Source organism: Bufo gargarizans, chromosome 2 (genome assembly GCF_014858855.1).
Source record: "Bufo gargarizans isolate SCDJY-AF-19 chromosome 2, ASM1485885v1, whole genome shotgun sequence".
Classification (NCBI taxonomy): Eukaryota; Metazoa; Chordata; class Amphibia; order Anura; family Bufonidae; genus Bufo; species Bufo gargarizans.
Genome location: NC_058081.1, coordinates 650,921,975 through 650,947,495, shown reverse-complemented (window position 1 = coordinate 650,947,495; position 25,521 = coordinate 650,921,975). Strand labels below are relative to the sequence as shown.

The following is a 25,521-nucleotide window of genomic DNA, read 5'->3' as shown; positions in this document are numbered from 1 at the left end:
GCTCTATGCTGTATATATGGCAGCGATGACTCCAGCTTCAGGAATGTTCACACTGACCTTTCTCACGTCACCCAGGCCTTCTGTGTCCAGCAGCACCAGGGTGTGCCCATGTTTCACAGGGTGAGGAACGCACCACATCCAGATACCTTTAGTCTTGGACTGGACTGTTGAGCCCAAGGAGAAGCCTGAATGGACAAACACACAGAGGTAATAGGAAGGGGTTATACAAGAAGAGACCAAGGGCAGTGCCCATCATCAACGTGGAGATGACCATGGTCAGCATAGGAGGGTGGAGGCCATTAGTGGTAGACACTTCCTCCAATGCTCCATTGTCTCCATGAGGAGATACGTGGCCCAGGACCTGGTCCTATCATTTAATGTCTTTCGACAGAATAGGAATCTCATTTCCAGGGGGTCTCCAGCACACATTCCGCCTCTCACCATCTTTACTTCCCGCCAGTCTGTTCATCAGATAGGACTTCCCGGTCCGGTATTTCCCGACCACGGCCACGACAACCACCTTCTGAGTAAAGCGGGATAATATTTCCAGGGCCTCCTGATTCACCCGGATGGTCCCATCCTCGTAGTTCTCTATCAGACACACTGGACGCTCCATTATCGGAAAATCTATGAATGAAGGAAATAGAAGTTACCTCTGGAATACAGCAGAGCCGTGCCTCCGGTATACAGCAGAGCCGTGCCTCCGGTATACAGCAGAGCCGTGCCTCCAGTATATAGCAGAGCCGAGCCTCCGGTATATAGCAGTGCCTCCAGTATACAGCAGAGCCGTGCCTCTAGTATATAGCAGAGCCGTGCCTCCAGTATACAGCAGAGCCGTGCCTCAAGTATACAGCAGAGCCGTGCCTCCAGTATATAGCAGAGCCGAGCCTCCGGTATATAGCAGAGCCTCCAGTATACAGCAGAGTCGTGCCTCCGTTATATAGCAGAGCCGTGCCTCCGGTATACAGCAGAGCCGTGCCTCCAATATACAGCAGAGCCGTGCCTTCGTTATATAGCAGAGCCTCCAGTATACAGCAGAGCCGTGCCTCCGATATATAGCAGAGCCGTGCCTCCGGTATACAGCAAAGCCGTGCCTCCAGTATACAGCAGAGCCGTGCCTCCGGTATATAGCAGAGCCGAGCCTCCGGTATATAGCAGAGCCTTGCCTCCGGTATACAGCAGAGCCGTGCCTCCGGTATACAGTAGAGCCGTGCCTCCAATATACAGCAGAGCCGTGCCTCCAATATACAGGGAGTGCAGAATTATTAGGCAAGTTGTATTTTTGAGGATTAATTTTATTATTGAACAACAACCATGTTCTCAATGAACCCAAAAAACTCATTAATATCAAAGCTGAATATTTTTGGAAGTAGTTTTTAGTTTGTTTTTAGTTTTAGCTATTTTAGGGGGATATCTGTGTGTGCAGGTGACTATTACTGTGCATAATTATTAGGCAACTTAACAAAAAACAAATATATACCCATTTCAATTATTTATTTTTACCAGTGAAACCAATAGAACATCTCAACATTCACAAATATACATTTCTGACATTCAAAAACAAAACAAAAACAAATCAGTGACCAATATAGCCACCTTTCTTTGCAAGGACACTCAGAAGCCTGCCATCCATGGATTCTGTCAGTGTTTTGATCTGTTCACCATCAACATTGCGTGCAGCAGCAACCACAGCCTCCCAGACACTGTTCAGAGAGGTGGACTGTTTTCCCTCCTTGTAAATCTCACATTTGATGATGGACCACAGGTTCTCAATGGGGTTCAGATCAGGTGAACAAGGAGGCCATGTCATTAGATTTTCTTCTTTTATACCCTTTCTTGCCAGCCACGCTGTGGAGTACTTGGACGCGTGTGATGGAGCATTGTCCTGCATGAAAATCATGTTTTTCTTACCTTGCAGACTTCTTCCTGTACCACTGCTTGAAGAAGGTGTCTTCCAGAAACTGGCAGTAGGACTGGGAGTTGAGCTTGACTCCATCCTCAACCCAAAAAGGCCCCACAAGCTCATCTTTGATGATACCAGCCCAAACCAGTACTCCACCTCCACCTTGCTGGCGTCTGAGTCGGACTGGAGCTCTCTGCCCTTTACCAATCCAGCCATCTGGCCCATCAAGACTCACTCTCATTTCATCAGTCCATAAAACCTTAGAAAAATCAGTCTTGAGATATTTCTTGGCCCAGTCTTGACGTTTCAGCTTGTGTGTCTTGTTCAGTGGTGGTCGTCTTTCAGCCTTTCTTACCTTGGCCATGTCTCTGAGTATTGCACACCTTGTGCTTTTGGGCACTCCAGTGATGTTGCAGCTCTGAAATATGGCCAAACTGGTGGCAAGTGGCATCTTGGCAGCTGCACGCTTGACTTTTCTCAGTTCATGGGCAGTTATTTTGCTCCTTGGTTTTTCCACACGCTTCTTGCGACCCTGTTGACTATTTTGAATGAAACGCTTGATTGTTCGATGATCACGCTTCAGAAGCTTTGCAATTTTAAGAGTGCTGCATCCCTCTGCAAGATATCTCACTATTTTTGACTTTTCTGAGCCTGTCAAGTCCTTCTTTTGACCCATTTTGCCAAAGGAAAGGAAGTTGCCTAATAATTATGCACACCTGATATAGGGTGTTGATGTCATTAGACCACACCCCTTCTCATTACAGAGATGCACATCACCTAATATGCTTAATTGGTAGTAGGCTTTCGAGCCTATACAGCTTGGAGTAAGACAACATGCATAAAGAGGATGATGTGGTCAAAATACTCATTTGCCTAATAATTCTGCACGTAGTGTACAGCAGAGCCATGCCTCTAATATACAGCAGTGCCTCCGGTATATAGCAGAGCCTCCAGTATACAGCAGAGCCGTGCCTCCGGTATATAGCAGAGCCGTGCCTCTGGTATACATGCAACACGCCAGACCTGCAGGGTATGACGAAGTGAGGTCACGGTTATGGGCAATCGAGGGTACTCACTATATTTGAAGAACCCTGGGCAGGCGCGTGGCAGTGAAGGAGAGGTAGACACGGTTCCTCTGGGGCACGCTCTGTAGATAGGGACCAGGCCTGATGGTGGATGAGGTGCCCTGGATGTTACAGGTATTTTGAGTGCCTGGGGCAAGGTCCCTGTTGGATTCGTGACGCCAGTGCCTTTGGCCGGTGGCACGCCGGTTGGTGGTTGGAATGATGGAGGTACACAAGTATATAGTGAACCAAACGTAACTTTACTGAACAATCCAACTTTGTACAGCAGGTAGGAGTACAGTCCTTCAATCACAGTTCCACAAGGAGGCTTATTCACACAATGGCAGGTAATAGTCACGCAAGATACGCAGAGGGTAAATTCACAAGCACTCAGCAGCAGGTTGTACCTTTCCTCAGAATCAATGTACACGGTCCTTTCTAGAACTCCTGCTCTGGCTTTATCTCCCAAGGCCCGGATGCCTAAAAGGGTGGCTTAAATCCTTGGTTACTTTCTTCCTCAGGTATTAGATTCTTGCTACACTTTCTAATGTCCTCTGCCCATCAGGGTTACTTAGCTTACCCTGGATCGCCTTCTCTTGTAAGGTGGATAACTGTGGGTTTTCTCCCAGGAGGTTGGATCCTGCAACTGGGGTATCTTCAGAGCTAACTAAGGCTCTCTTGTTCTCAGGCAAGCTGGAGCTTCTCAACAGCCTCCTGGACATCACTAGCAGCCAGGGCTATCCAGCTGCATGTCAGGAGCAGGCTTCTTAACCTGTGTCTTCTCAGACTCCTGACTCTGCACTAACTCTCCCTGTCTGGGCCTGGACATTTATACTAGGGGCTCCCTATCTCCCTCTAGTGTCTGGGATGTCTAACTACACCCAACTAGGCCTGCTGTTGCATCATACAGGGGAACATTGCATGTAAAACACATCAGAACATACATTAAATGCAGAATTAAATATGACATTTCTGTTCCTGGTGAGTAGGAGTAACGCGCACACCAATTGACCCTTGTGTAGTGCCCATCCCTACCTAGTGAGACACTACAAACAGCAGAGCCTTGCCTCCGGTATATAGCAGAGCCGTGCCTCTGGTATAGCAGAGCCGTGCCTCTGGTATAGCAGAGCCGTGCCTCCGGTGTATAGCAGAGCCTCCCGTATACAGCAGAGCCGTGCCTCCGATATACAGAAGAGCCGTGCCCAGGGCCGTCTTTACCAAGGGGCAAAAGGGGCAGCTGCCCCGGGCCCAGTTGCTCCTGGGTGGCCCAAGGCAGCTGCCTCTTGAGCCCTGCTAGCCACTGCCCCGGGTGTCAGGCTGTCAGCTACACAGGGGGTGCTGCCATGCCATGCCTACCGGCACTGAGTCCAGGCATCGTACTGTGTTAGAGCTGTGAATGTGATCTAGGACCTTAGATGACATCATCACCATGTGACCAGTAACCTAGCAATATTACTGGTCACATGGCTATGAGGTCATCACAGGTCCTACCAGGAGTGTTGCAGAAGTTAACTGTGGAGCTTTTTTGTGTGAAGATTACATAAGAAAAAGGTGACAGGGGCTGTTATGTTAATATACTGTAAACTACTGTATAGTGGGGTGCTGTATACTGTGTGGGGGCCTGTATACTGTGGGGGCCTGTATACTGTGGGGGGCTGTATACTGTGGGGGCCTGTATACTGTGGGGGGCCTGTATACTGTGGGGGGGGCTGTATACTGTGTGGTGGGCTGTATACTGTGGGGGGCTGTATATTGTGGGGGACTGTATACTGTGGGGGGCTGTATACTGTGGGGGCCTGTATACTGTGTGGGACTGTATACTGTGGGGGGCTGTATACTGTGTGGGGGGCTGTATAGTGTGGGGGGGCCTGTAAAGTGTGGGGGGGCCTGTATAGTGTGGGGGGCCTGTATAGTATGGAGTGCTATACTGCTGTACTGTATACTGTGGGGGTCTGTATACTGTGGGTGCTGTATAGTGTGGAGTGCTATACTGCTGTACTGTATAGTGGGGGGGGCTGTATCATGTATAGTTTGGGGCGCTGTATACAGTGAGGTGCTATACTGTGAGGTGTTGTATACTGTGGGGTGCTGTATACTGTGGGCTGCTATACTGCTCTACTATATACTGTGGGCTACCGTATAGTATGGGGTGCTATACTGCATACTGTGTGGTGCTGTATACTATAGGGTGCTATACTGCATACTGTGGGGTGCTGGGGTGCACTGTAACACTAGGGTGAGCCGAGCCCTGGTCTCCTTCCTGCAGAGCGGTGCCCACTTCCAGCCTGAGCACAGAGCACTGATCCTGAGCCGCTGGAGTCTTCAGAACTGGAAGTATTTACAGTCATTCACTGTACTCTACTAGGTATGTGGATTTTTTGTGTGTGTGTTGTGGTGGAGGCATGATTGCCTGCTAAGGTGTGGGAAGGCGGGATCCAGGGGGCCCAAGAAAATTTTTGCCCGGGGTCCAATCAATATTAAAGACGGCCCTGGCAGTGCCTCCGATATACAGCAGAGCCGTGCCTCCGGCATACAGCAGAGCCGTGCCTCCGATATACAGCAGAGCCGTGCCTCTGGTATATAGCAGAGCCGTGCCTCCGGTATATAGCAGAGCCGTGCCTCCGGTATATAGCAGAGCCGTGCCTCCGGTACACAGCAGAGCCTTGCCTCCGGTATATAGCAGAGCCTTGCCTCCGATATACAGCAGAGCCGTGCCTCTGGTATATAGCAGAGCCGTGCCTCCGGTATATAGCAGAGCCGTGCCTCCGGTATATAGCAGAGCCGTGCCTCCGGTACACAGCAGAGCCTTGCCTCCGGTGTATAGCAGAGCCTCCGATATACAGCAGAGCCGTGCCTCCGATATACAGCAGAGCCGTGCCTCCAATATACAGCAGAGCCGTGCCTCCAATATACAGCAAAGCCATGCCTCCGGTATACAGCAGAGCCGTACCCCCGGTATACAGCAAAGCCGTGCCCCCGATGTATAGCAGGGCCGTGCCCCCGATGTATAGCAGAGCCGTGCCCCCGATGTATAGCAGAGCCGTGCCAGCGATGTATAGCAGTGCCGTGCCCCCGGTATACAGCAGAGCCGTGCCCCCGGTATACAGCAGAGCCGTGCCCCCGGTATACAGCAGAGCCGTGCCCCCGATGTATAGCAGAGCCGTGCCCCCGATGTATAGCAGAGCCGTGCCCCCGATGTATAGCAGAGCCGTGCCTCCTGAAATGCGGCAGCTTGCATTCGCCAGTCTTCAGTACTGCCATAGTGTTACCCTCCCCTGGTGATCTCGGGGATCCTGAGCAGATATGGCTGTAGGGATGTTATGGCTTTCAGTCCTAATGGCGGCTCCAGGATCAGAAGCGGTTGGTCTGAGGCTGCACGATGGCTTTGTCCCCAGGCACCTGTCACATGACCAGAGATCTCTGTGTAGCAGGATAGCCAGTGAACTGAATGGGGTCAGGGCGCAGCTCGCAAGATGTCCCAAGTGTGGTCCCCAGAACAGCAAAAGAGTCCTCCACTGCCCTGTATATACTGTATACTCCCCTCCCTCGTCCCATCAGATCTCAGGTACTGACAGTGCGGCCGATACAGGGTATCAAATAAAGTAACAAAAAACACAAAGTGGAAAATAATCACTCAATAATTTATATGTACCTCAAAATGGTCGCATTAAAACCATGATCGATCCCACAAAAACGCCCTCATACGGTTGCATCAACGGGAAAACAATAAAGTTACTTCTCTTTGAATGTGAGGACACAAACAAAAAATACCGCAAAAAATAAAAAGTACATAAAACTGTTTACATTGTGTAAAAGTAGTAAAACGTAAAAAAAAACTATACATATTTGGTATCGCTGCATTCGCACCAACCCATAGAGCAAAGGAAACACATTAGGGGTCATTTATTATAGTGTTTTGCCCTGTTTTAGTATAATTTTTCCTATTTTAGACGCTTTCACTTTTTAGGCACATTTGATGAAAGCGCTCCTGCTTCCGAAGCGTTTGCACCTCATTCCACAATTTTCAGTTTTAGACTATTTTTAGTGACTTTTTTTGTGCCTTTTTTCGGCCTATCTATGTAGGTGCGCCTTTTTTACCCAAGAATTAGGTGCATAGTCATTTTGACTCCTCTCCAGCGGTGGCGCAGTTCTGTCCATCCCCTTTGTGTTATTATCAGGGAGACGAGCGCCTTTTCACAAACAGAAAACATGGCGATATGGCTGCAACTTTTTCTCTGCACTTTTGCACCTAATTCGTGAGTGACCAACACGTAGTCGTATTCACACGATCCCCCCCGGGCGCCCTGACGGATACAAAGACGCCTCATTCATCACTTGCTGCGCGACTCCTTGTAAATACTACAGTCTAATCCACTGCGCCGGCCTAATCGCGCTCTAAAAAACAGTCGGTATAAGAAATGACCCCCATCATTAGTGCCACACGGCGAACAGCTCAGAATTTAAAACTCAAAAATACAAGGGCGAAATAGTTGTTTTTTTTCCATTAGCCCCCAGAAAGAGTTGAAAAAGTTTAATCGGTGAGCCTGCTCCATACGCGGCGGGTGCTGGCTGTATAATACAGCAAGCACCCGGCCACAATGACTGGGATCGGTGATGACGCCGAACCTGGTCATTTAATCCCTTAGATGCTGCAGTTAATAGCAATTGCGGCATCTATGGACTAGGTAAAGTGAGAAGGCTCCCGCTGCCTTCTGATAGGAGCCCATTAGTGAAATAGTGGGGCTCCGATCAGTTACCATGACAACCTGGTTGCTGCTGAAGGTTCCCAGGTCCGTCACAGTAAGATGCCTGCTAAGCTGTGCATGAGGCACTGCGCAGCCGCAGAATCCCATTCATCATAAGGCCCCTTTCACACGAGCGACTATTCCGCACGGGTGCAATGCATGATGCGAACTGCTCTCCACCTGACGTAGCCAAACCTATTGACTTACATTGTGTGCCAGGACGGATCCGTTTTCTCTGACACAATCTGACACAATAGAAAACGGATCCGTCATGGCTATAGAAGACATAATACAACTGGATCCGTTCATGCGGTTGTATTATTGTAATGGAAGCGTTTTTGCTGATCCATGACGGATCTGCAAAAAACACAAGTGTGAAAGTAGACTTAGGCTAGGTTTACACGATAACATTTGTCGTGCAACATATTGTCGTACCAATGTCGCGCAACAATTTTTATAATGGTAGTCTATGGTGTCGCACTGCGACATGCTGCGACTGCAACACGACAGTCAAAAGGAGATGGATATTTCTGTCACGGTCGCGTCACAGTCGCAGTGCGACACCATAGACTATCATTATAAAAATTGTCACGCGACAAATGTTGCAGTGTAGTTGTGCCCTATGTGTCTTGCGACTTATTGTTGCGCAACAAATAGTAAGGCTGTGTGAATTTGTGGGTGGGGCTGCCCTCTATATAATCCCGAGCGGCCTCACCCTGGGGGCGGTCGCTTCGTGCTCTTGCCTCACTCACAGGTCTGTGTTCCAGGTGCACTCACTCCCCGACGCGCGTTCTCAGGTGCACTCACTCCCCGGCGTGCGTTCTCAGGTGCACTCACTCCCCGGCGTGCGTTCTCAGGTGCACTCACTCCCCGGCGTGCGTTCTCAGGTGCACTCACTCCTCGCGTGCGTTCTCAGGTGAACTCACTCTCCGGCGTGCGTTCTCAGGTGCACTCACTCCCCGGCGCGCGTTCTCAGGTGCACTCACTCCCCGGAGCGCGTTCTCAGGTGCACTCACTCCCCGGAGCGCGTTCTCAGGTGCACTCACTCCCCGGAGCGAGTTCTCAGGTGCACTCACTCTCCGGCGTGCGTTCTCAGGTGCACTCACTCCCCGGCGCGCGTTCTCAGGTGCACTCACTCCCCGGCGCACGTTCTCAGGTGCACTCACTCCCCGGAGCGTGTTCTCAGGTGCACTCACTCCCCGGCGCGTGTTCTCAGGTGCACTCACTCCCCGGCGTGCGTTCTCAGGTGCACTCACTCCCCGGCGTGCGTTCTCAGGTGCACTCACTCCCCGACGCGCGTTCTCAGGTGCACTCACTCCCCGGCACGCGTTCTCAGGTGCACTCACTCCCCGGCGCGTTCTCAGGTGCACTCACTCCCCAGCGCACGTTCTCAGGTGCACTCACTCCCCGGCGCGCGTTCTCAGGTGCACTCACTCCCCGGCGCGCGTTCTCAGGTGCACTCACTCCCCGGAGCGCGTTCTCAGGTGCACTTACTCCCCGGCGCGCGTTCTCAGGTGCACTCACTTCCCGGGGCGCCTTCTCAGGTGCACTCACTCCCCGGCGCGCGTTCTCAGGTGCACTCACTCCCCGGAGCGCGTTCTCAGGTGCACTTACTCCCCGACGCGCGTTCTCAGGTGCACAGCTGCCGCTGGGTGTCATTAGCAGACTAGCTTCTCTGGTGGTAGGAGTCTTTCTTTGCAGCTTTGTTATTTTGCTCTCTGCTACCGTAGCATGCACGCTCCATACTACGTAAGTAGGTTGGGTCGGGGCCGTCTCTCCTGGCCAGTCGGAACCGACTTTGCTAGCGAACGGGAAGCTTTGCCTCAGAATCCGCTCCCTCAGGTTTGCTCGTTGGGCTAAATACTTTGTTTGTTGGTGATAGGAGTTGGTTCCTATGAATCTTACAAGTTTCACTTTGCTTTGTTCATCTCATATGAGAAGTTCCTTCAGCCGGTTTGCTGTAAAGGCAGAGTTACCCGGGCCGCACGTGACATCATGTTTGGAGATCGGACGCAGAGTTTATTGTTTAGGCCTCTTGCTGTAGCTGTTCCTTGCCACGTGTCTCCCCCTCCCCCGCTACCTCCATCTTCAGACTTCACGTATTTCACTGATCCATGTACCTACAAACCCTGCCGCACTTTCATGCTCTGCTGTTATCCTGAGCGGCATTTACACTTTTGGCTTTTATTTCATGTCTTATGCTGCATCCGCACGTCCTTACTGTCTTTCCTACTCTTGGTTCGTATTCACTCAGATTGGTCTCACATTCAGGCTGCGGTCACCTGTTGGCTGCTACATCTCATTCCGTACCCGGCCGACGGCTGGATCCGTATTACACGCCTGTTATTACATGTTGTGTACTCGGCTTACAGCCATAGCTGCTACTGTTACTCCATTTTATTCTCGGGACGCACCACCCTAGTGTTCACACCTTGCTCCACTCACAACCAGAGCTGCGTTCATGCGCTGACTGTTACGCTGGGTTCACACCTAGGCGTTTCTCAAACGCGCATTTCTATGCGCGTTTTTGTCGCGCGTTTTATGTGCGTTTTTTTTAATAGTGAACGCGCGTTTGACGCGCGTTTGGGTGATTGACAGCAGTGTTGTCCAAAGAGTCTATGGCCCAAACGCGCGTCAAACGCGCCAAAAAAAGCTCCTGTACTTGTTTGAGCGTCGGGCGTTTTACAGCGCGATCGTACGCGCTGTAAAACGCCCAGGTGTGAACCCTTCCCATAGGGAATCATTGGTTCTTGCCTGTTGTGCGTTTTACAGCGCGTAGGAACGCGCTGTAAAACGCTCAGGTGTGAACCCAGCGTTACACCATGTTTGCTCTGCTCACTGTGAGAGCTGTGTTTACACGTCCACTGTCACAACATGTTCACACTAGGCTTGTTTCAGAACTGCATTCACGTTCACTGTTACATCATGTGTATGCTCCACTCACATTTAGAGCTGCTACTCTACCAATTTCATTCTCGGCCACACCCAGAGGTGCATTCACATCACTGTCAAATCATTTTTTGCACTCCACCCTCGACCAGAGTTTCATTCATCCGTCTATCGATATTTCAGGTTTACTCTACTCGCACCCAGAGCTGCGTTCACACGTCCTATGCTACTTCAGGTTCTTTCCATGTCTGCTTATATTGTCTTGAAGCAAGGAGGCCGCTGCCCCCTTGACTTCAGGCTGACCGGCAATATAGCGCTGATGGCGCTTAAAACATTTTTTTTTGTCATATGGGTTTTTGAGGTGACAGGTTCCCTTTTAATGAGGCAGTAAAACAACTACATAGCATCCAGCAGCTGCTCTACTACAGCATCCAGCAGCTGCTCTACTACAGCATCCAGCAGCAGCTCTACTACAGCATCCAGCAGCTGCTCCAAGAGTTCCATGACCCCCCCCCTCCCATGCCACAGAGAAGAGACAATCACAGTGCAGACTCACAGAGAAGAGACAGTCACAGTGCAGAGTCACAGAGAAGAGACAGTCACAGTGCAGAGTCACAGAGAAGAGACAATCACAGTGCAGACTCACAGAGAAGAGACAGTCACAGTGCAGACTCACTCACAGACTGTCTTCACACTTCTGCTCCAACCCTGCAGTCTCTCTCCTCCTCAGGAAGCACCTCCTGTAAAGAGGGGGCGTGTCTGCTCTGCTGGAGCGGAGAGGGGGCGTGTCTGCTCTGCTGGAGCGGAGAAGGGGCGTGACTGAAGCTCCACAGCACTGAAGCTTGTAAGGGAGACAGGGGCAGCCGGAGTCTATATGCTGCTGAAAATGGCTTTTATGTGACTTAGGCCGAATGCACACGGCCGTGAGCGGTCCATGGTAACACGGCCTGGATTCCGGCTGCGAGCAGGAGCGCACGGCGTTATTATTACACAAACAACAATCATAAATGGAGGGGGGGGGAGGTGACAGTGACATGATGGGAGGGGGGACAATGTCTGTAGTCTGTGACATGGGGATGGGGCCAGGGCCTGCCGGGGGGTGGGGGGTGATTTGCCATGGGGGGGAGAAATGTGACACAATAGGGGGTAATAATGATGTGATCATGATGTGACACGAAGGGGGTGATGTGACATAGGTGATTTGACATGGAGGGAGAGAAAGTTGACATAGGGGAGAAATGTGACATGGAGGGGGGGTGTGACATGGGGGGTTAATGGCTAACATGGGGGCATGATGGCTGACATGGGGGGCTGATCTGAGGCATTGGGGGGCTGATCTGAATTCTGATTAATATTGGGGGTCTGATTGCTGGTCTGACCTGAGGTGCAATGGAAAAAAAAAAACTTATTATCCTCCTCTAAAACCTAGGTGCATCTTAGGGCCCCCCTACATCACTCTGTGCCCCCCCCCCCAACTAAAATGCCCCCCCCAAGTGAGCCGCCGCAGTCAGGTACAGGGAGATGAGCTCTTCCATTGCGCTCATCTCCATAGTAATCTGCCTGTGCTGCGGCGGTGCAGGGGAGGGAGAGGAGTGTCCCTTCCCCTTCCTCTGATAGGCTGCCCTATCAGAGGCCCTCCCGAGACCAGGCTCTGGATCCGCCACAGTTTAGAAATGTTAAATGTACACTCCTGTGAGAGGCGGGGAGGGGATCTGTGGATGATACTGTTATAGGGAGGGGGATCTGTGGATGACACTGCTATAGGGAGGGAGATCTGTGGATGACACTGTTGTGGGGTGGATCTGTGGATGACACATATAGCATAAGATGCTATATACGGTATGTGGCATCCACAGATCCCCCTCCCTATAAACTACAGACAGCAGGACTTTTCATCCCTGTTGCGGTTTTAGGTATTGGGTAAAGTATCGCAGCATTTCTAAGCGTACCTGTGTAAATGTATCGTTGTTATAGCTGCCCCCCCCTACTTTTGTCCTGGCCCCCAGTGTGCCCCCCCCCCCCCAAAATGTGAAAGCTAGAGACGCCACTGCACAGAGGAGAAGCCATGCAGACGGGACCGGGGGCCAGGTGAGCTGAGAGGGGGTCCTTCTGCGTGCGTTCTGTATTTTTCTCACACCCATCAATTGCAAGGGCTGTTATCGTCTGAAAGTATGAACAAGAATAGGACTTGCTCTGTAATTTGCAGAACAGTTGCAAAAATTCAGCCCCATAGAAATGAATGGGTCAGAAAATGGTGGTTGTGTGCATGAGCTATTTGCCTTCTTATGGTTCTTTACACTGATTTTGGTTTGTTTGTTTTTTAACCACCTCCCGTCCGCCCATAGACTATAAACGTCCAGGAGGTGGTTCTCTATTTCTGAATGGACGTTCCAGAACGTCTGTTCAGAAACTGCAGCTGCACGCTAATCGTGCAGCTGCTGATCGGGTTGCCCGCTGTCAGTGACAATAGGGCAACCCAATGTCACGGAAGGTGTACAGGAAACAAGACAATACAAAATGAATATATGACTCACTGGATCCAAAACTAAGGAACAAAAGGGAGACCCCTGCATAAGACCTGGCACTCTCCCTGACTGCTCAGCCTATGCGAAGATCCCAATGGTAGATGATCGCATATCCTCGTACCTCGACTGTATAACACCTGAACACCCTATAATAGTGAGGGGACACGACCACCGGCTCCCTACACTAGACACGGAGGGAGTCAGGGTCACCTGGGATCCAGCAAACATAAAATCACAAATGAATGTAACACTTATCTTGTAGAAGACTGGGAAATAGGATCAGCATGCACACACACTCCAGGAAGTTGTATAAGCCGCACACTAATGCATTATGGGGAGGAATTTAAAGGGATGTAATCAGTCCAACTACAAGACAGCTGAGAGAGGCTAACGAGATGAGGAACTGAAAACCAACACAAAGAAAGCTCAAGAAGGAGGTTCTGAAAGGCATCAGTCAGAGCTTCTCAGATGTCTGGTTGTGACAGTACCCCTCCCTCTACGAGTGGACTCCGGACACCCAGAGCCCACCTTCTCAGGATGGGACCTATGGAAAGCCCTGATGAGACGAGTGGCCTTAATGTCCGTCACTGGGACCCACATCCTCTCCCTAGGACCATAACCCTCCCAATGAACAAGGTACTGGAGAGAACTGCGGACAATACGAGAATCCACAATCCTAGAGACCTGAAATTCAAGATTACCATCAACCATAATCGGAGGAGGAGGCAAAGGCGAGGGTACAATGGGTTTAACATAAGGTTTTAATAAGGACTTATGAAAAACATTATGGATCTTCCAAGTCTGAGGAAGATCAAGACGGTAGGCAACAGGATTGATGACAGACAGGATTTTGTAAGGCCCAATAAACTTAGGACCCAACTTCCAGGAGGGAACCCTCAATTTGATATTCTTGGTTGACAACCACATCAGATCACCAACATTCAGGTCCGGACCAGGCACACGTCTCTTATCTGCCAAACGCTTATATCTCTCACTCATGCTCTTTAGATTATCCTGAATCTTTTGCCAAATCGATGACAAAGATGAGGAGAATCTGTCCTCATCAGGTAAACCAGACGAACCCTCTCCCGAGAATGTCCCAAACTGCGGATGAAACCCATGCACCAAAAAATGGTGACTTAGCAGAGGACTCCTGACGACGGTTATTTAAAGCAAACTCAGCAAGGGACAAAAAAGAACACCAATCCTCCTGATTCTCCGCCACAAAACAGCGCAGATATGTCTCCAGATTCTGATTGACGCGCTCTGTCTGGCCATTCGACTGCGGGTGGAAAGCAGAAGAGAATGACAACCGAACCCCCAAGCGAGAACAGAAAGCCTTCCAGAATCTGGAAACAAACTGCGTGACCCTATCAGAGACTATGTCTGAAGGAATACCATGCAATTTGACAAGTGATCAATAAATGCCTGCGCCAGCGTCTTAGCATTGGGCAAACCAGGAAAAGGGATGAAATGCACCATTTTGCTAAAACGGTCCACCACCACCAGAATCACAGTCTTCCCCGAGGAACGAGGCAGGTCCGTTATGAAGTCCATGGACAGATGTGTCCAAAGACGGGAAGAAATGGGTAAGGGAAGGAGAGGACCTGATGGCCGCGAATGAGGGACTTTGGCACGAGCGCAAGTCTCGCAAGCAGCCACAAAACCCTCAACCGACTTACGAAGCGCAGGCCACCAGAATCTCCGAGCGATGAGATCCACTGTGGCTCTTGCCTCCGGGTGCCCAGCAGCAAGGACAGTATCGTGGTGTTCCTTAAAAATCTTGTGTCTTAAAGCGAGAGGCACAAACAACCTCCCAGGAGGACAAAGATCAGGAGCCTCTGACTGGGCTACCTGCACCTCTGCCTCCAATTCAGGAAAAAGAGCAGAGACCACCACACCTTCAGCCAAAATGGGACCCGGGTCTTCAAAATTCCCACCTCCCGGGAAACAACGTGACAGGGCATCTGCCTTCACATTCTTAACCCCAGGGCGGAACGTGACAACAAAATTAAACCTTGAAAAGAACAAAGACCATCTGGCCTGTCTCGGGTTCAGACGCTTGGCTGACTCCAAGTAGGCCAGATTTTTATGGTCAGTAAACACGGTAATAGGGTGTCTGGCTCCCTCTAGCCAATGGCGCCATTCCTCAAAAGCCAATTTGATGGCCAACAACTCCCTATCTCCCACATCGTAATTTCTCTCTGCGGAGGAGAGTTTCTTCGAGAAAAAGGCACACGGTCGCCATTTGGCAGGAGAGGAACCCTGAGACAAGACCGCACCCACACCCACCTCAGAAGCATCAACCTCAACTATGAAGGGTAGAGAAATATCAGGTTGTACCAAGATGGGAGCGGAAGCAAAACTCTCCTTGATATTAGAAAAAGCCTTACGCGCCTCTACCAACCAGGAAGAAAAATCTACCCCCTTTCTGGTCATATCAGTGAGTGGTTTAAAGGGAACCTGTCACCGGGATTTGATGTATAGAGCTGAGGACATGGGTTGCTAGATGGCCGCTAGCACATCCTCAATACCCAGTCCCCATAGCTCTGTGTGCTTTTATTGTGTAAAAAAAAACGATTTGATACATATGCAAATTAACCTGAGATGAGTCCTGTATGTGAGAGGAGTCAGGGACAGGACTCATCTCAGGTTAATTTGCATATGTATCAAATCGTTTTTTTTACACAATAAAAGCACACAGAGCTATGGGGACTGGGTATTGTGGATGTGCTAGTGGCGATCTAGCAGCCCATGTCCTCAGCTCTATACCCAAAATCCCGGTGACAGGTTCCCTTTAACAACAGATGAATAATTCAAAATAAACTTCCTGTAAAATTGGCAAAGCCCAAAAAGCGCATCAGCGCCTTCTGATTCTCAGGAAGCTCCCACTCAAGCATAGCGCGGACCTTCTCGGGGTCCATGCGAAAACCAGAAGCGGAGAGAAGAAACCCCAGAAATTGAATTTCTGGAACCGCAAACACACATTTTTCCAGTTTCGCATATAATTTATTTTCCCGCAGGATGAGCAAGACCTGAAGTAAATGTTCCTTATGAGTTTTGAAATCAGAAGAAAAAATCAAAATGTCATCCAAATACACTAATACAAATTTTCACATTAAATGATAAAAAATGCTGTTCACGAAATGCTGAAAAACGGCTGGGGCATTCATCAAACCAAAAGGCATAACCAAATTCTCAAAATGGCCCTCAGGGGTATTGAAGGCCGTCTTCCATTCGTCTCCTTCTCTGACCCTGACCAGGTTGTATGCCCCTCTTAGATTCTAATTTGGAAAAGACTTTAGCCCCAACAACCTGGTTAAATAGGTCCGGGATCAGAGGAAGCGGATAAGGGTCACGAATAGTGATACTGTTCAGCTCCCTGAAATCCAGACAAGGTTTTAAAGAACCATCTTTTTTCTTAACAAAGAAAAAACCAGCGGCAACAGGTGACTTCGAGGGTCGTATGTGTCCCTTTCTCAGACTCTCAGAGATATAAGCACGCATAGCGACCCTTTCAGGTTGGGAAAGATTTAGGCAGCTTGGCGCCTGGGATGAGATTAATAGGGCAATCGTACTCCCTGTGCGGGGGCAAATCCTGAACTCCACTCTCAGAGAAGACATCCGAAAATTCAGAGAGAAAAGATGGTACAGTCTTAGTAGAAACCTCAGAAACAGATGTCGTGAGGCAATTCTCTCTGCAAAAGTCACTCCAACCATTCATTTGCCTCGCTTGCCAATCAATGGTGGGGTTATGTTTAGTGAGCCAGGGTAGCCCCAACACAAGAGGAGTAGGTAATCCGCTAAGGACGAAACATGACACATCCTCAACATGAGCATCACTCACAATTAAACGGATATTGTGAACTATGTCCTTTAATGATTTCTGAGAAAGTGGAGCGGAATCGATAGCAAAAACAGGAATATCCTTTCCCAAAGTGCGCACCTGGAAACCATGAGTTATCGCAAATTGATTATCAATGAGATTGACAGCTGCTCCACTATCTACAAAAATCTCACAAAAAATGTTCTTGCTCTCTAGCGCCACCCTGGCAGGCAGGACAAAACGGGAACTACAAGCAAACGGAAAACCTTCAATCTCCGCCTCAACCCTGCCAATAGTAACAGATGGAACATTTTTAAAAGATTTTTGTCCTTTTTGTTTCTTTATTACTCCCAAAAAACTGCCTGAATCTCCTAGAGGGACAAACATTTGCCAAATGATTTATACCTCCACAACAAAAACAAACTTTCCCATGCGAGCTGAATCTACTATTGTCAGAGGCAATCAACCCCAGCTGCATGGGCTCCTGCTCAGAAGGGGCTGACAGCGACTGAGACCCCTGCGCACAGAATGAGACCGCTGCACTGTCCTGGGATTGAGTATGACAGGAAGGAGTGCTCTCTCCTCTCTCTCTAAGACGCCTGTCAATACGAACGGCCTGAGACATAGCAGAGTCCAAGGAGATAGGCCTCTCATGAAAGGCAAATGCATCTTTCAATCCCTCTGAAAGACCATAGCAAAATTGACTTCGGAGTGCAGCATCATTCCAACCAGTATCAGCTGCCCATCTCTGAAATTCTGAGCAGTATATCTCTGCGGATTGTTTACCCTGGCATAAGAGACGTAGTCTAGACTCAGCCAAAGCAATACGATCCGGATCATCATATATCTGACCCAGGGCTAAAAAGAATTCATCCACTGAACGGAGGGGCCGTGCCCCCACCGGCAGCAAAAATGCCCACGACTGAGCGTTACCCCTGAGCAGCGATATAATGATCCCCACTCTCCGTTCCTCATCACCAGAGGAATGGGGAAGAAGGCGAAAATTTAGTTTGCAAGCCTCTCTAAAACGCACAAAATTCTCACTACTCCCGGAGAACGTATCCGGGAGCGAGATCTTAGGCTCAGAACAAACTCCATGAACGCAAGCTGAACCGGTCACTAGAAACTGAGAAAGAGTCTTACGGAGATCAGCTACCTCCAATGAAAGACCCTGGAAGCGTTCAGCCAAAAGTGAAACCGGATCCATGCTTGAGACGGTTTTGGCGGCTTATAATGTCACGGAAGGTGTACGGGAAACAAGACAATACAAAATGAATATATGACTCACTGGATCCAAAACTAAGGAACAAAAGGGAGACCCCTGCATAAGACCTGGCACTCTCCCTGACTGCTCAGCCTATGTGAAGATCCCAATGGTAGATGATCGCATATCCTCGTACCTCGACTGTATAACACCTGAACACCCTATAATAGTGAGGGGACACGACCACCGGCTCCCTACACTAGACATGGAGGGAGTCAGGGTCACCTGGGATCCAGCAAACATAAAATCACAAATGAATGTAACACTTATCTTATAGAAGACTGGGAAATAGGATCAGCATGCACACACACTCCAGGAAGTTGTATAAGCCGCACACTAATGCATTATGGGGAGGAATTTAAAGGGATGCAATCAGTCCAACTACAAGACAGCTGAGAGAGGCTAACGAGATGAGGAACTGAAAACCAACACAAAGAAAACTCAAGGAGGAGGTTCTGAAAGGCATCTGTCAGAGCTTCTCAGATGTCTGGTTGTGACACCTAGAGAGAAGGCAGGGACAGTGCCCAGGTGTCCCTGCCTTCTGGATTGCTGCATACACAGCGCTCACCGAGTACTGTGTATGCAGAGCAGGAAGCGCTATGCGCTTCCTGTTAGGGCCCGTGGTCATATGACCGCCGGGACCGGAGAGTGCAGGAGCTGTGTGAGGTCTTTCAGAGATGTGGATCAGCCCTGCACTGAGGCTGTACAGCGCTGTACAGCCTCTCAGGGGGGTGCATTTCTCCTGTAACTGGGGCTACTATGTCAGCCCCAGTTACAGGAGAAATCAACAGTAAAAAAAAAAAAAAAAGAAAGTGAAGTAAATGTCCCCCAGAGGTCTTGTATGACCGTATGGGGGACGAAAAGTGTAAAATAAAAAATAAAAAAATAAAGTGTTAAAGTAATAAAATAAAAAAAGGTTTCACATGTAAAAAAGAAATGTTAAAAATAGATAAAATAAAATAGACATATTTGGTATTGCCGCGTCCGTGACGGTCGGCTCTATAAATATATCACATATACGACCCAGTCCAATAAACACCATAAAAACAAAATAATAACTGTCAAAACAAGCAATTTTTTTTTACCTTACATCACAAAAAGTGCAACACCAAGTGATCAAAAAATTGTACCAATAAAACCGTCACCTCATCCCGCAAAAAATGAGCCTCTACATAAGAAAATCTCTCAAAAAATAAAAAAACTATAGCTCTTAGAACATGGAGACACTAAAACATCATTTTTTGGGTTTCAAAAATGCTATTATTGTGTTAAAGTGAAATAAATAAAAAAAGTATACATATTAGGTATTGCCGCGTTCGTAAAAAACAGCTCTATAAAAATATCACATGACCGAACCCCTCGGGTGAACAACGTAAAAAAAAAAACTTTGTCAAAACAAGCAATTTTTTTTACTTTACATCACAAAAAGTGCAAAACCAAGTGATCAAAATGGTACCAAAATGGTACCAATAAAACCGTCACCTCATCCCGCAAAAATGAGGCCCTACATAAGAAAATCTCTCAAAAAATAAAAGAACTATAGCTCTCAGAACATGAACAAAGTATACATATTAGGTATCGCCACGTCCGTAACAATCTGCTCTATAAAAATGTCACTTGACTGAACCCCTCAGGTGAACGCTGTAAAAATAAATAAATAAAAACTGTGCTAAAACAACCAATTTTTTGGTCACCTTGCCCCATAAAGTGTTATAATGAATGATAAAAAAATCATATGTACCCAAAAATAGTACCAATAAAACTGTCACCTTATCCCCTAGTTTCCAAAATGGGGTCACTTCTTGGGAGTTTCTACTGTAAGAGTGAATCAGCTACCTTTGCTTGTGTTGGCAAAAATCCTTGCACCAGCCCTGCGTCTGGGCTATGTTAAAGATAATACAAATGGATCCGTTCTGAACGGCTGTATTATCTGAATGGATCCGTCCATGACGGATCCGCACAAAACGCGAGTGTGACAGTAGCTCCCTGCGCTCCAGCAATGAGCGCTTCCGTCTGTACTGAGGGCAGCATCATAGCAGCGCAGTGGGCACTTGCCCGGGTATGCCGGGTGCTGACCACATTATAAGGACGCCATGTCAGGCTTCCTGCACAGTGAACACTGTAAAATAAAAAACCAAAAAACATTGTCAGAATTGTCGAGGTTTTTAAATTTTCACTCTATAAAGACATTTTTTCTATTTTCCAGTACAAGACACAGTAAATGAAATGGTGCCATAAAAATCTATCTTTTCCCCTCATGTGACTATATGAATGGAAGATTACAAATGCCAAACGTGATTGATGCCACAGAAATACCTGCGCGGCTGCATCGACGGAAAAATAAAAAAGTTATTTCTCTTTGAGAAATTCCCTCAGTCTTAAAGGGTAAAGTAAGAAGCTACAGCAATCAAAGGGTTAAGCGGTGCCTCTGCTGCAGAGTTATGTCTCGTGGCTGAATGCGGTGACTTACGTGACTTTACACGACGCAAATTCTGAAGAGACTTTTCTCAAAAATGTAATGGATTGCAAATAAAATCCGTGGCCCGCTCCGTGCTCAGCTCTCTGGTCGTCACCCGCCGGCTCGCCCTTATTATATATTCTCAAAGGAAAGTGAAAGTAAGACGACTTCCTCTGCTTCTCTCCCTCCACGTACCTCTGGTCGTGCACTAGACAATTAACCCCTTGCTGCACAGGATTACAAAAACATGGCTGCTTTCTCCATAAACAGCGCCACGTCTGTCCACAGGCTGTGTGCGGTAATGCAGCTCAGCCCCCCTCACTGGACAGGGGCTGCAGGGCTAGACACAAGCCATGGACGGGGCCGGCCCTGTTTTGGAAGTCAGAAACCATGTTTTTCTAATCCTTTACGACTCATTTTTGAATCCTCAGTCCTGGAAGAGGAGACTGATCATGAAGAAGGATGGATGGGGGTAGGGTTTGTGCACATTGTCCCCAGAGTCCAGTGGGTGGAGCTATACTGTATCGGGGGCAGGGATTACATTTTCCAGGATATGTTTTCTCAGCAATCATCTCTTTATTCACACAGACAGGATTACAATGACAGATAACACCTATCTATAGCTAACACAAGAGCCACAATAGATGATGTCTTGTCTCACCTCCTCCCCCTCCCTGCACAATGACCTCTTCACAGGTCACAGAGCATGCCCACAACCCTCTCCCAGAAGTCAGTGAGTCAACTCCGCACTGCAGGTTCCTGTCGCTGCTGTAAAGCAAATCTCTGAACGCTGCTGACAGCTCAGGCAATATGGCCGCCCCCGTAATAATGTGCAGAAAATGGAATAGAAAATTAACAAAGAGAAACTTGTGGATCGGTCATCAGTATTTAACCCTCAGAGCAACGAGGCTTTACAAGTGACATAGCAGAGCTGACGAAGCGTGTGAGTATAAAGTTCTGGTGCTCAGAGGGTTAACTTGGCGTCTGCCTGGGTCCTGTGTGTTGTCACCCGGTCACACGATGCTGTTCAGTCTCCGATGGCCGCCCCTAGGCACCCGCTGCAGTCTTATAGTTTCTTCACATGTTTTCCTTCAGGGATATCATATGTTCCTCTGCCGTGAACTTCGAACAAATTTCATCTTGGTTTTTATTTTACTACATTTTTCGTTTTCATTTGGTGTTTTTCAGGTTCTGTAGAGAAATTTGGACCCAAAACTGCTCCAAAAAAAGCCAAAACAAAGCGCTGTGTGCGTAGCCTCTACCGGATGTTAATGTGATGTCCGGCAGCAGCGATAATAACCAAATTAATAGACCAACAAAAATAAGATAATTTGGGATTTAATCATTATCTTTCACGGTCGTTTCCTGTGATCGGTTTGGTAACCCTTTCCATAGCAGAGAATCAGGCTTCATGTCAGCAGAGAATCAGTCTTCATATCACAGCAGAGAATCAGGCTTCACGTCACCCACCACTGCAACAGTCCATTGTCAGATATTTAGGCCCCGGCACCCAGACAGAGGAGAGAGGTCCCGTAACAGAGAATCAGGCTTCACGTCACCCAACATTGGAACAGTCCATTATCATATATTTAGGCCCCGGCACCCAGACACAGGAGAGGTTCATTCAACTTTGGGTAGCCTCGCAATATAATGGTAAAATGAAAATAAAAATAGGATTGAATGAGGAAGTGCCCTGGAGTCCAATAATATATGGTTAAGGGGAGGTAGTTAATGTCTAATCTGGACAAGGGACGGACAGGTCCTGTGGGATCCATGCCTGGCTCATTTTTATGAACGTCAGCTTGTCCACATTGGCTGTAGACAGGCGGCTGCGTTTGTCTGTAATGACGCCCCCTGCCGTGCTGAATACACGTTCAGACAAAACGCTGGCCGCCGGGCAGGCCAGCACCTCCAAGGCATAAAAGGCTAGCTCTGGCCACGTGGACAATTTAGAGACCCAGAAGTTGAATGGGGCCGAACCATCAGTCAGTACGTGGAGGGGTGTGCACATGTACTGTTCCACCATGTTAGTGAAATGTTGCCTCCTGCTAACACGTTGCGTATCAGGTGGTGGTGCAGTTAGCTGTGGCGTGTTGACAAAACTTTTCCACATCTCTGCCATGCTAACCCTGCCCTCAGAGGAGCTGGCCGTGACACAGCTGCCTTGGCGACCTCTTGCTCCTCCTCTGCCTTCGCCTTGGGCTTCCACTTGTTCCCCTGTGACATTTGGGAATGCTCTCAGTAGCGCGTCTACCAACGTGCGCTTGTACTCGCGCATCTTCCTATCACGCTCCAGTGCAGGAAGTAAGGTGGGCACATTGTCTTTGTAGCGTGGATCCAGCAGGGTGGCAACCCAGTAGTCCGCACACGTTAAAATGTGGGCAACTCTGCTGTCGTTGCGCAGGCACTGCAGCATGTAGTCGCTCATGTGTGCCAGGCTGCCCAGGGGTAAGGACAAGCTGTCCTCTGTGGGAGGCGTATCGTCATCGTCCTGCCTTTCCCCCCAGCCACGCACCAGTGATGGGCCCGAGCTGCGTTGGGTGCCACCCCGCTGTGACCATGCTTCATCCTCATCCTCCTCCACCTCCTCCTCATCCTCGTCCTCCTCATCCTCCAGTAGTGGGCCCTGGCTGGCCACATTTGTACCTGGCCTCTGCTGTTGCAAAAAACCTCCCTCTGAGTCACTTCTAAGAGACTGGCCTGAAAGTGCTAAAAATGACTCCTCTTCCTCCTCCTCCTCCTCCTGGGCCACCTCCTCTTCCATCATCGCCCTAAGTGTTTTCTCAAGGAGACATAGAAGTGGTATTGTAACGCTGATAACGGCGTCATCGCCACTGGCCATGTTGGTGGAGTACTCGAAACAGCGCAACAGGGCACACAGGTCTCGCATGGAGGCCCAGTCATTGGTGGTGAAGTGGTGCTGTTCCGCAGTGCGACTGACCCGTGCGTGCTGCAGCTGAAACTCCACTATGGCCTGCTGCTGCTCGCACAGTCTGTCCAGCATGTGCAAGGTGGAGTTCCACCTGGTGGGCACGTCGCATATGAGGCGGTGAGCGGGAAGGCCGAAGTTATGCTGTAGCGCAGACAGGCGAGCAGCGGCAGGATGTGAACGCCGGAAGCGCGAACAGACGGCCCGCACTTTATGCAGCAGCTCTGACATGTTGGGGTAGTTGTGAATGAACTTCTGCACCACCAAATTCAGCACATGCGCCAAGCAAGGGATGTGCGTCAAACCGGCTAGTCCCAGAGCTGCAACGAGATTTCGCCCATTATCGCACACCACCAGGCCGGGCTTGAGGCTCACCGGCAGCAACCACTCGTCGGTCTGTTGTTCAATACCCCGCCACAACTCCTGTGCGGTGTGGGGCCTGTCCCCCAAACATATGAGTTTCAGAATGGCCTGCTGACGTTTACCCCGGGCTGTGCTGAAGTTGGTGGTGAAGGTGTGTGGCTGACTGGATGAGCAGGTGGAAGAAGAGGAGGAGGAAGCCGAGAAGGAGGAGGTGGCAACAGGAGGCAAAGAATGTGGCAACAGGAGGCAAAGAATGTTGCCCTGCGATCCTTGGCGGCGGAAGGACGTGCGACAAACAGCTCCCTGCCTGGGGCCCAGCTGCCACTACATTTACCCAGTGTGCAGTTAGGGAGATATAGCGTCCCTGGCCGTGTTTACTGGTCCACGTATCTGTGGTTAGGTGGACCTTGCCACAGATGGCGTTGCACAGTGCACACTTAATTTTATCGGATACTTGGTTGTGCAGGGAAGGCACGGCTCTCTTGGAGAAGTAGTGGCGGCTGGGAAAAACATACTGTGGGACAGCAAGCGACATGAGCTGTTTGAAGCTGTCTGTCTCCACCAGCCTAAATGACAGCATTTCATAGGCCAGTAGTTTAGAAATGCTGGCATTCAGGGCCAGGGATCGAGGGTGGCTAGGTGGGAATTCACGCTTTCTCTCAAAAGTTTGTGAGATGGAGAGCTGAACGCTTCCGTGTGACATGGTGGAGATGCTTGGTGAGGGAGGTGGTGGTGTTGGTGGTACATCCCCTGTTTGCTGGGCGGCAGGTGCCAACGTTCCTCCAGAGGCGGAGGAAGAGGCCGAGGCGGCGGCAGCAGAAGAGGCCGAGGCGGCAGCAGCAGAAGAGGCCGAGGCGGCAGCAGCAGAAGAGGCCGAGGCGGCAGCAGCAGAAGAGGTAGCAGGGGGAGCCTGAGTGACTTCCTTGGTTTTAAGGTGTTTACTCCACTGCAGTTCATGCTTTGCATGCAGGTGCCTGGTCATGCAGGTTGTGCTAAGGTTCAGAACGTTAATGCCTCGCTCCAGGCTCTGATGGCACAGCGTGCAAACCACTCGGGTCTTGTCATCAGCACACTGTTTGAAGAATTGCCATGCCAGGTAACTCCTTGAAGCTGCCTTTGGGGTGCTCGGTCCCAGATGGCGGCGGTCAGTAGCAGGCGGAGTCTCTTGGCGGCGGGTGTTCTGCTTTTGCCCACTGCTCCCTCTTTTGCTACGCTGTTGGCTCGGTCTCACCACTGCCTCTTCCTCCGAACTGTGAAAGTCAGTGGCACGACCTTCATTCCATGTGGGGTCTAGGACCTCATCGTCCCCTGCATCGTCTTCCACCCAGTCGTCTTCCAGCACCACTTCATGTCGGCCACCCAATTAACTAATGCCTGTACCTGCTCAGGTCTTACCATCCTTAGAACGGCATTGGGCCCCACCAAATATCGCTGTAAATTCTGGCGGCTACTGGGACCTGAGGTAGTTGGTTCACTAGGACGTGTGGATGTGTCAGAACGGCCACGTCCTCTCCCAGCACCAGAGGGTCCACTAACACCACCACGACCATGTCCG

At 49.5% G+C, this 25,521-nt stretch overlaps 1 protein-coding gene across 1 annotated transcript in view; it reads right to left on the bottom strand.

Moving 5' to 3' along the window:
- Positions 1 to 20,819, bottom strand: part of LOC122928900 (guanylate-binding protein 1-like) — a 56,385-nt gene extending 35,566 nt beyond the window's left edge. Inside the window, exons 1-3 of the mRNA XM_044282208.1 lie at positions 20,687 to 20,819; positions 442 to 627; positions 58 to 185 (exon numbers count right to left, since the gene is read on the bottom strand). Coding sequence (XP_044138143.1) covers positions 58 to 185; positions 442 to 616 — 303 coding nt within the window. The 5' untranslated portion in view covers positions 617 to 627; positions 20,687 to 20,819. The remainder of the gene's footprint in view (positions 1 to 57; positions 186 to 441; positions 628 to 20,686) is intronic.
- Positions 20,820 to 25,521: the final 4,702 nt, after the last annotated feature.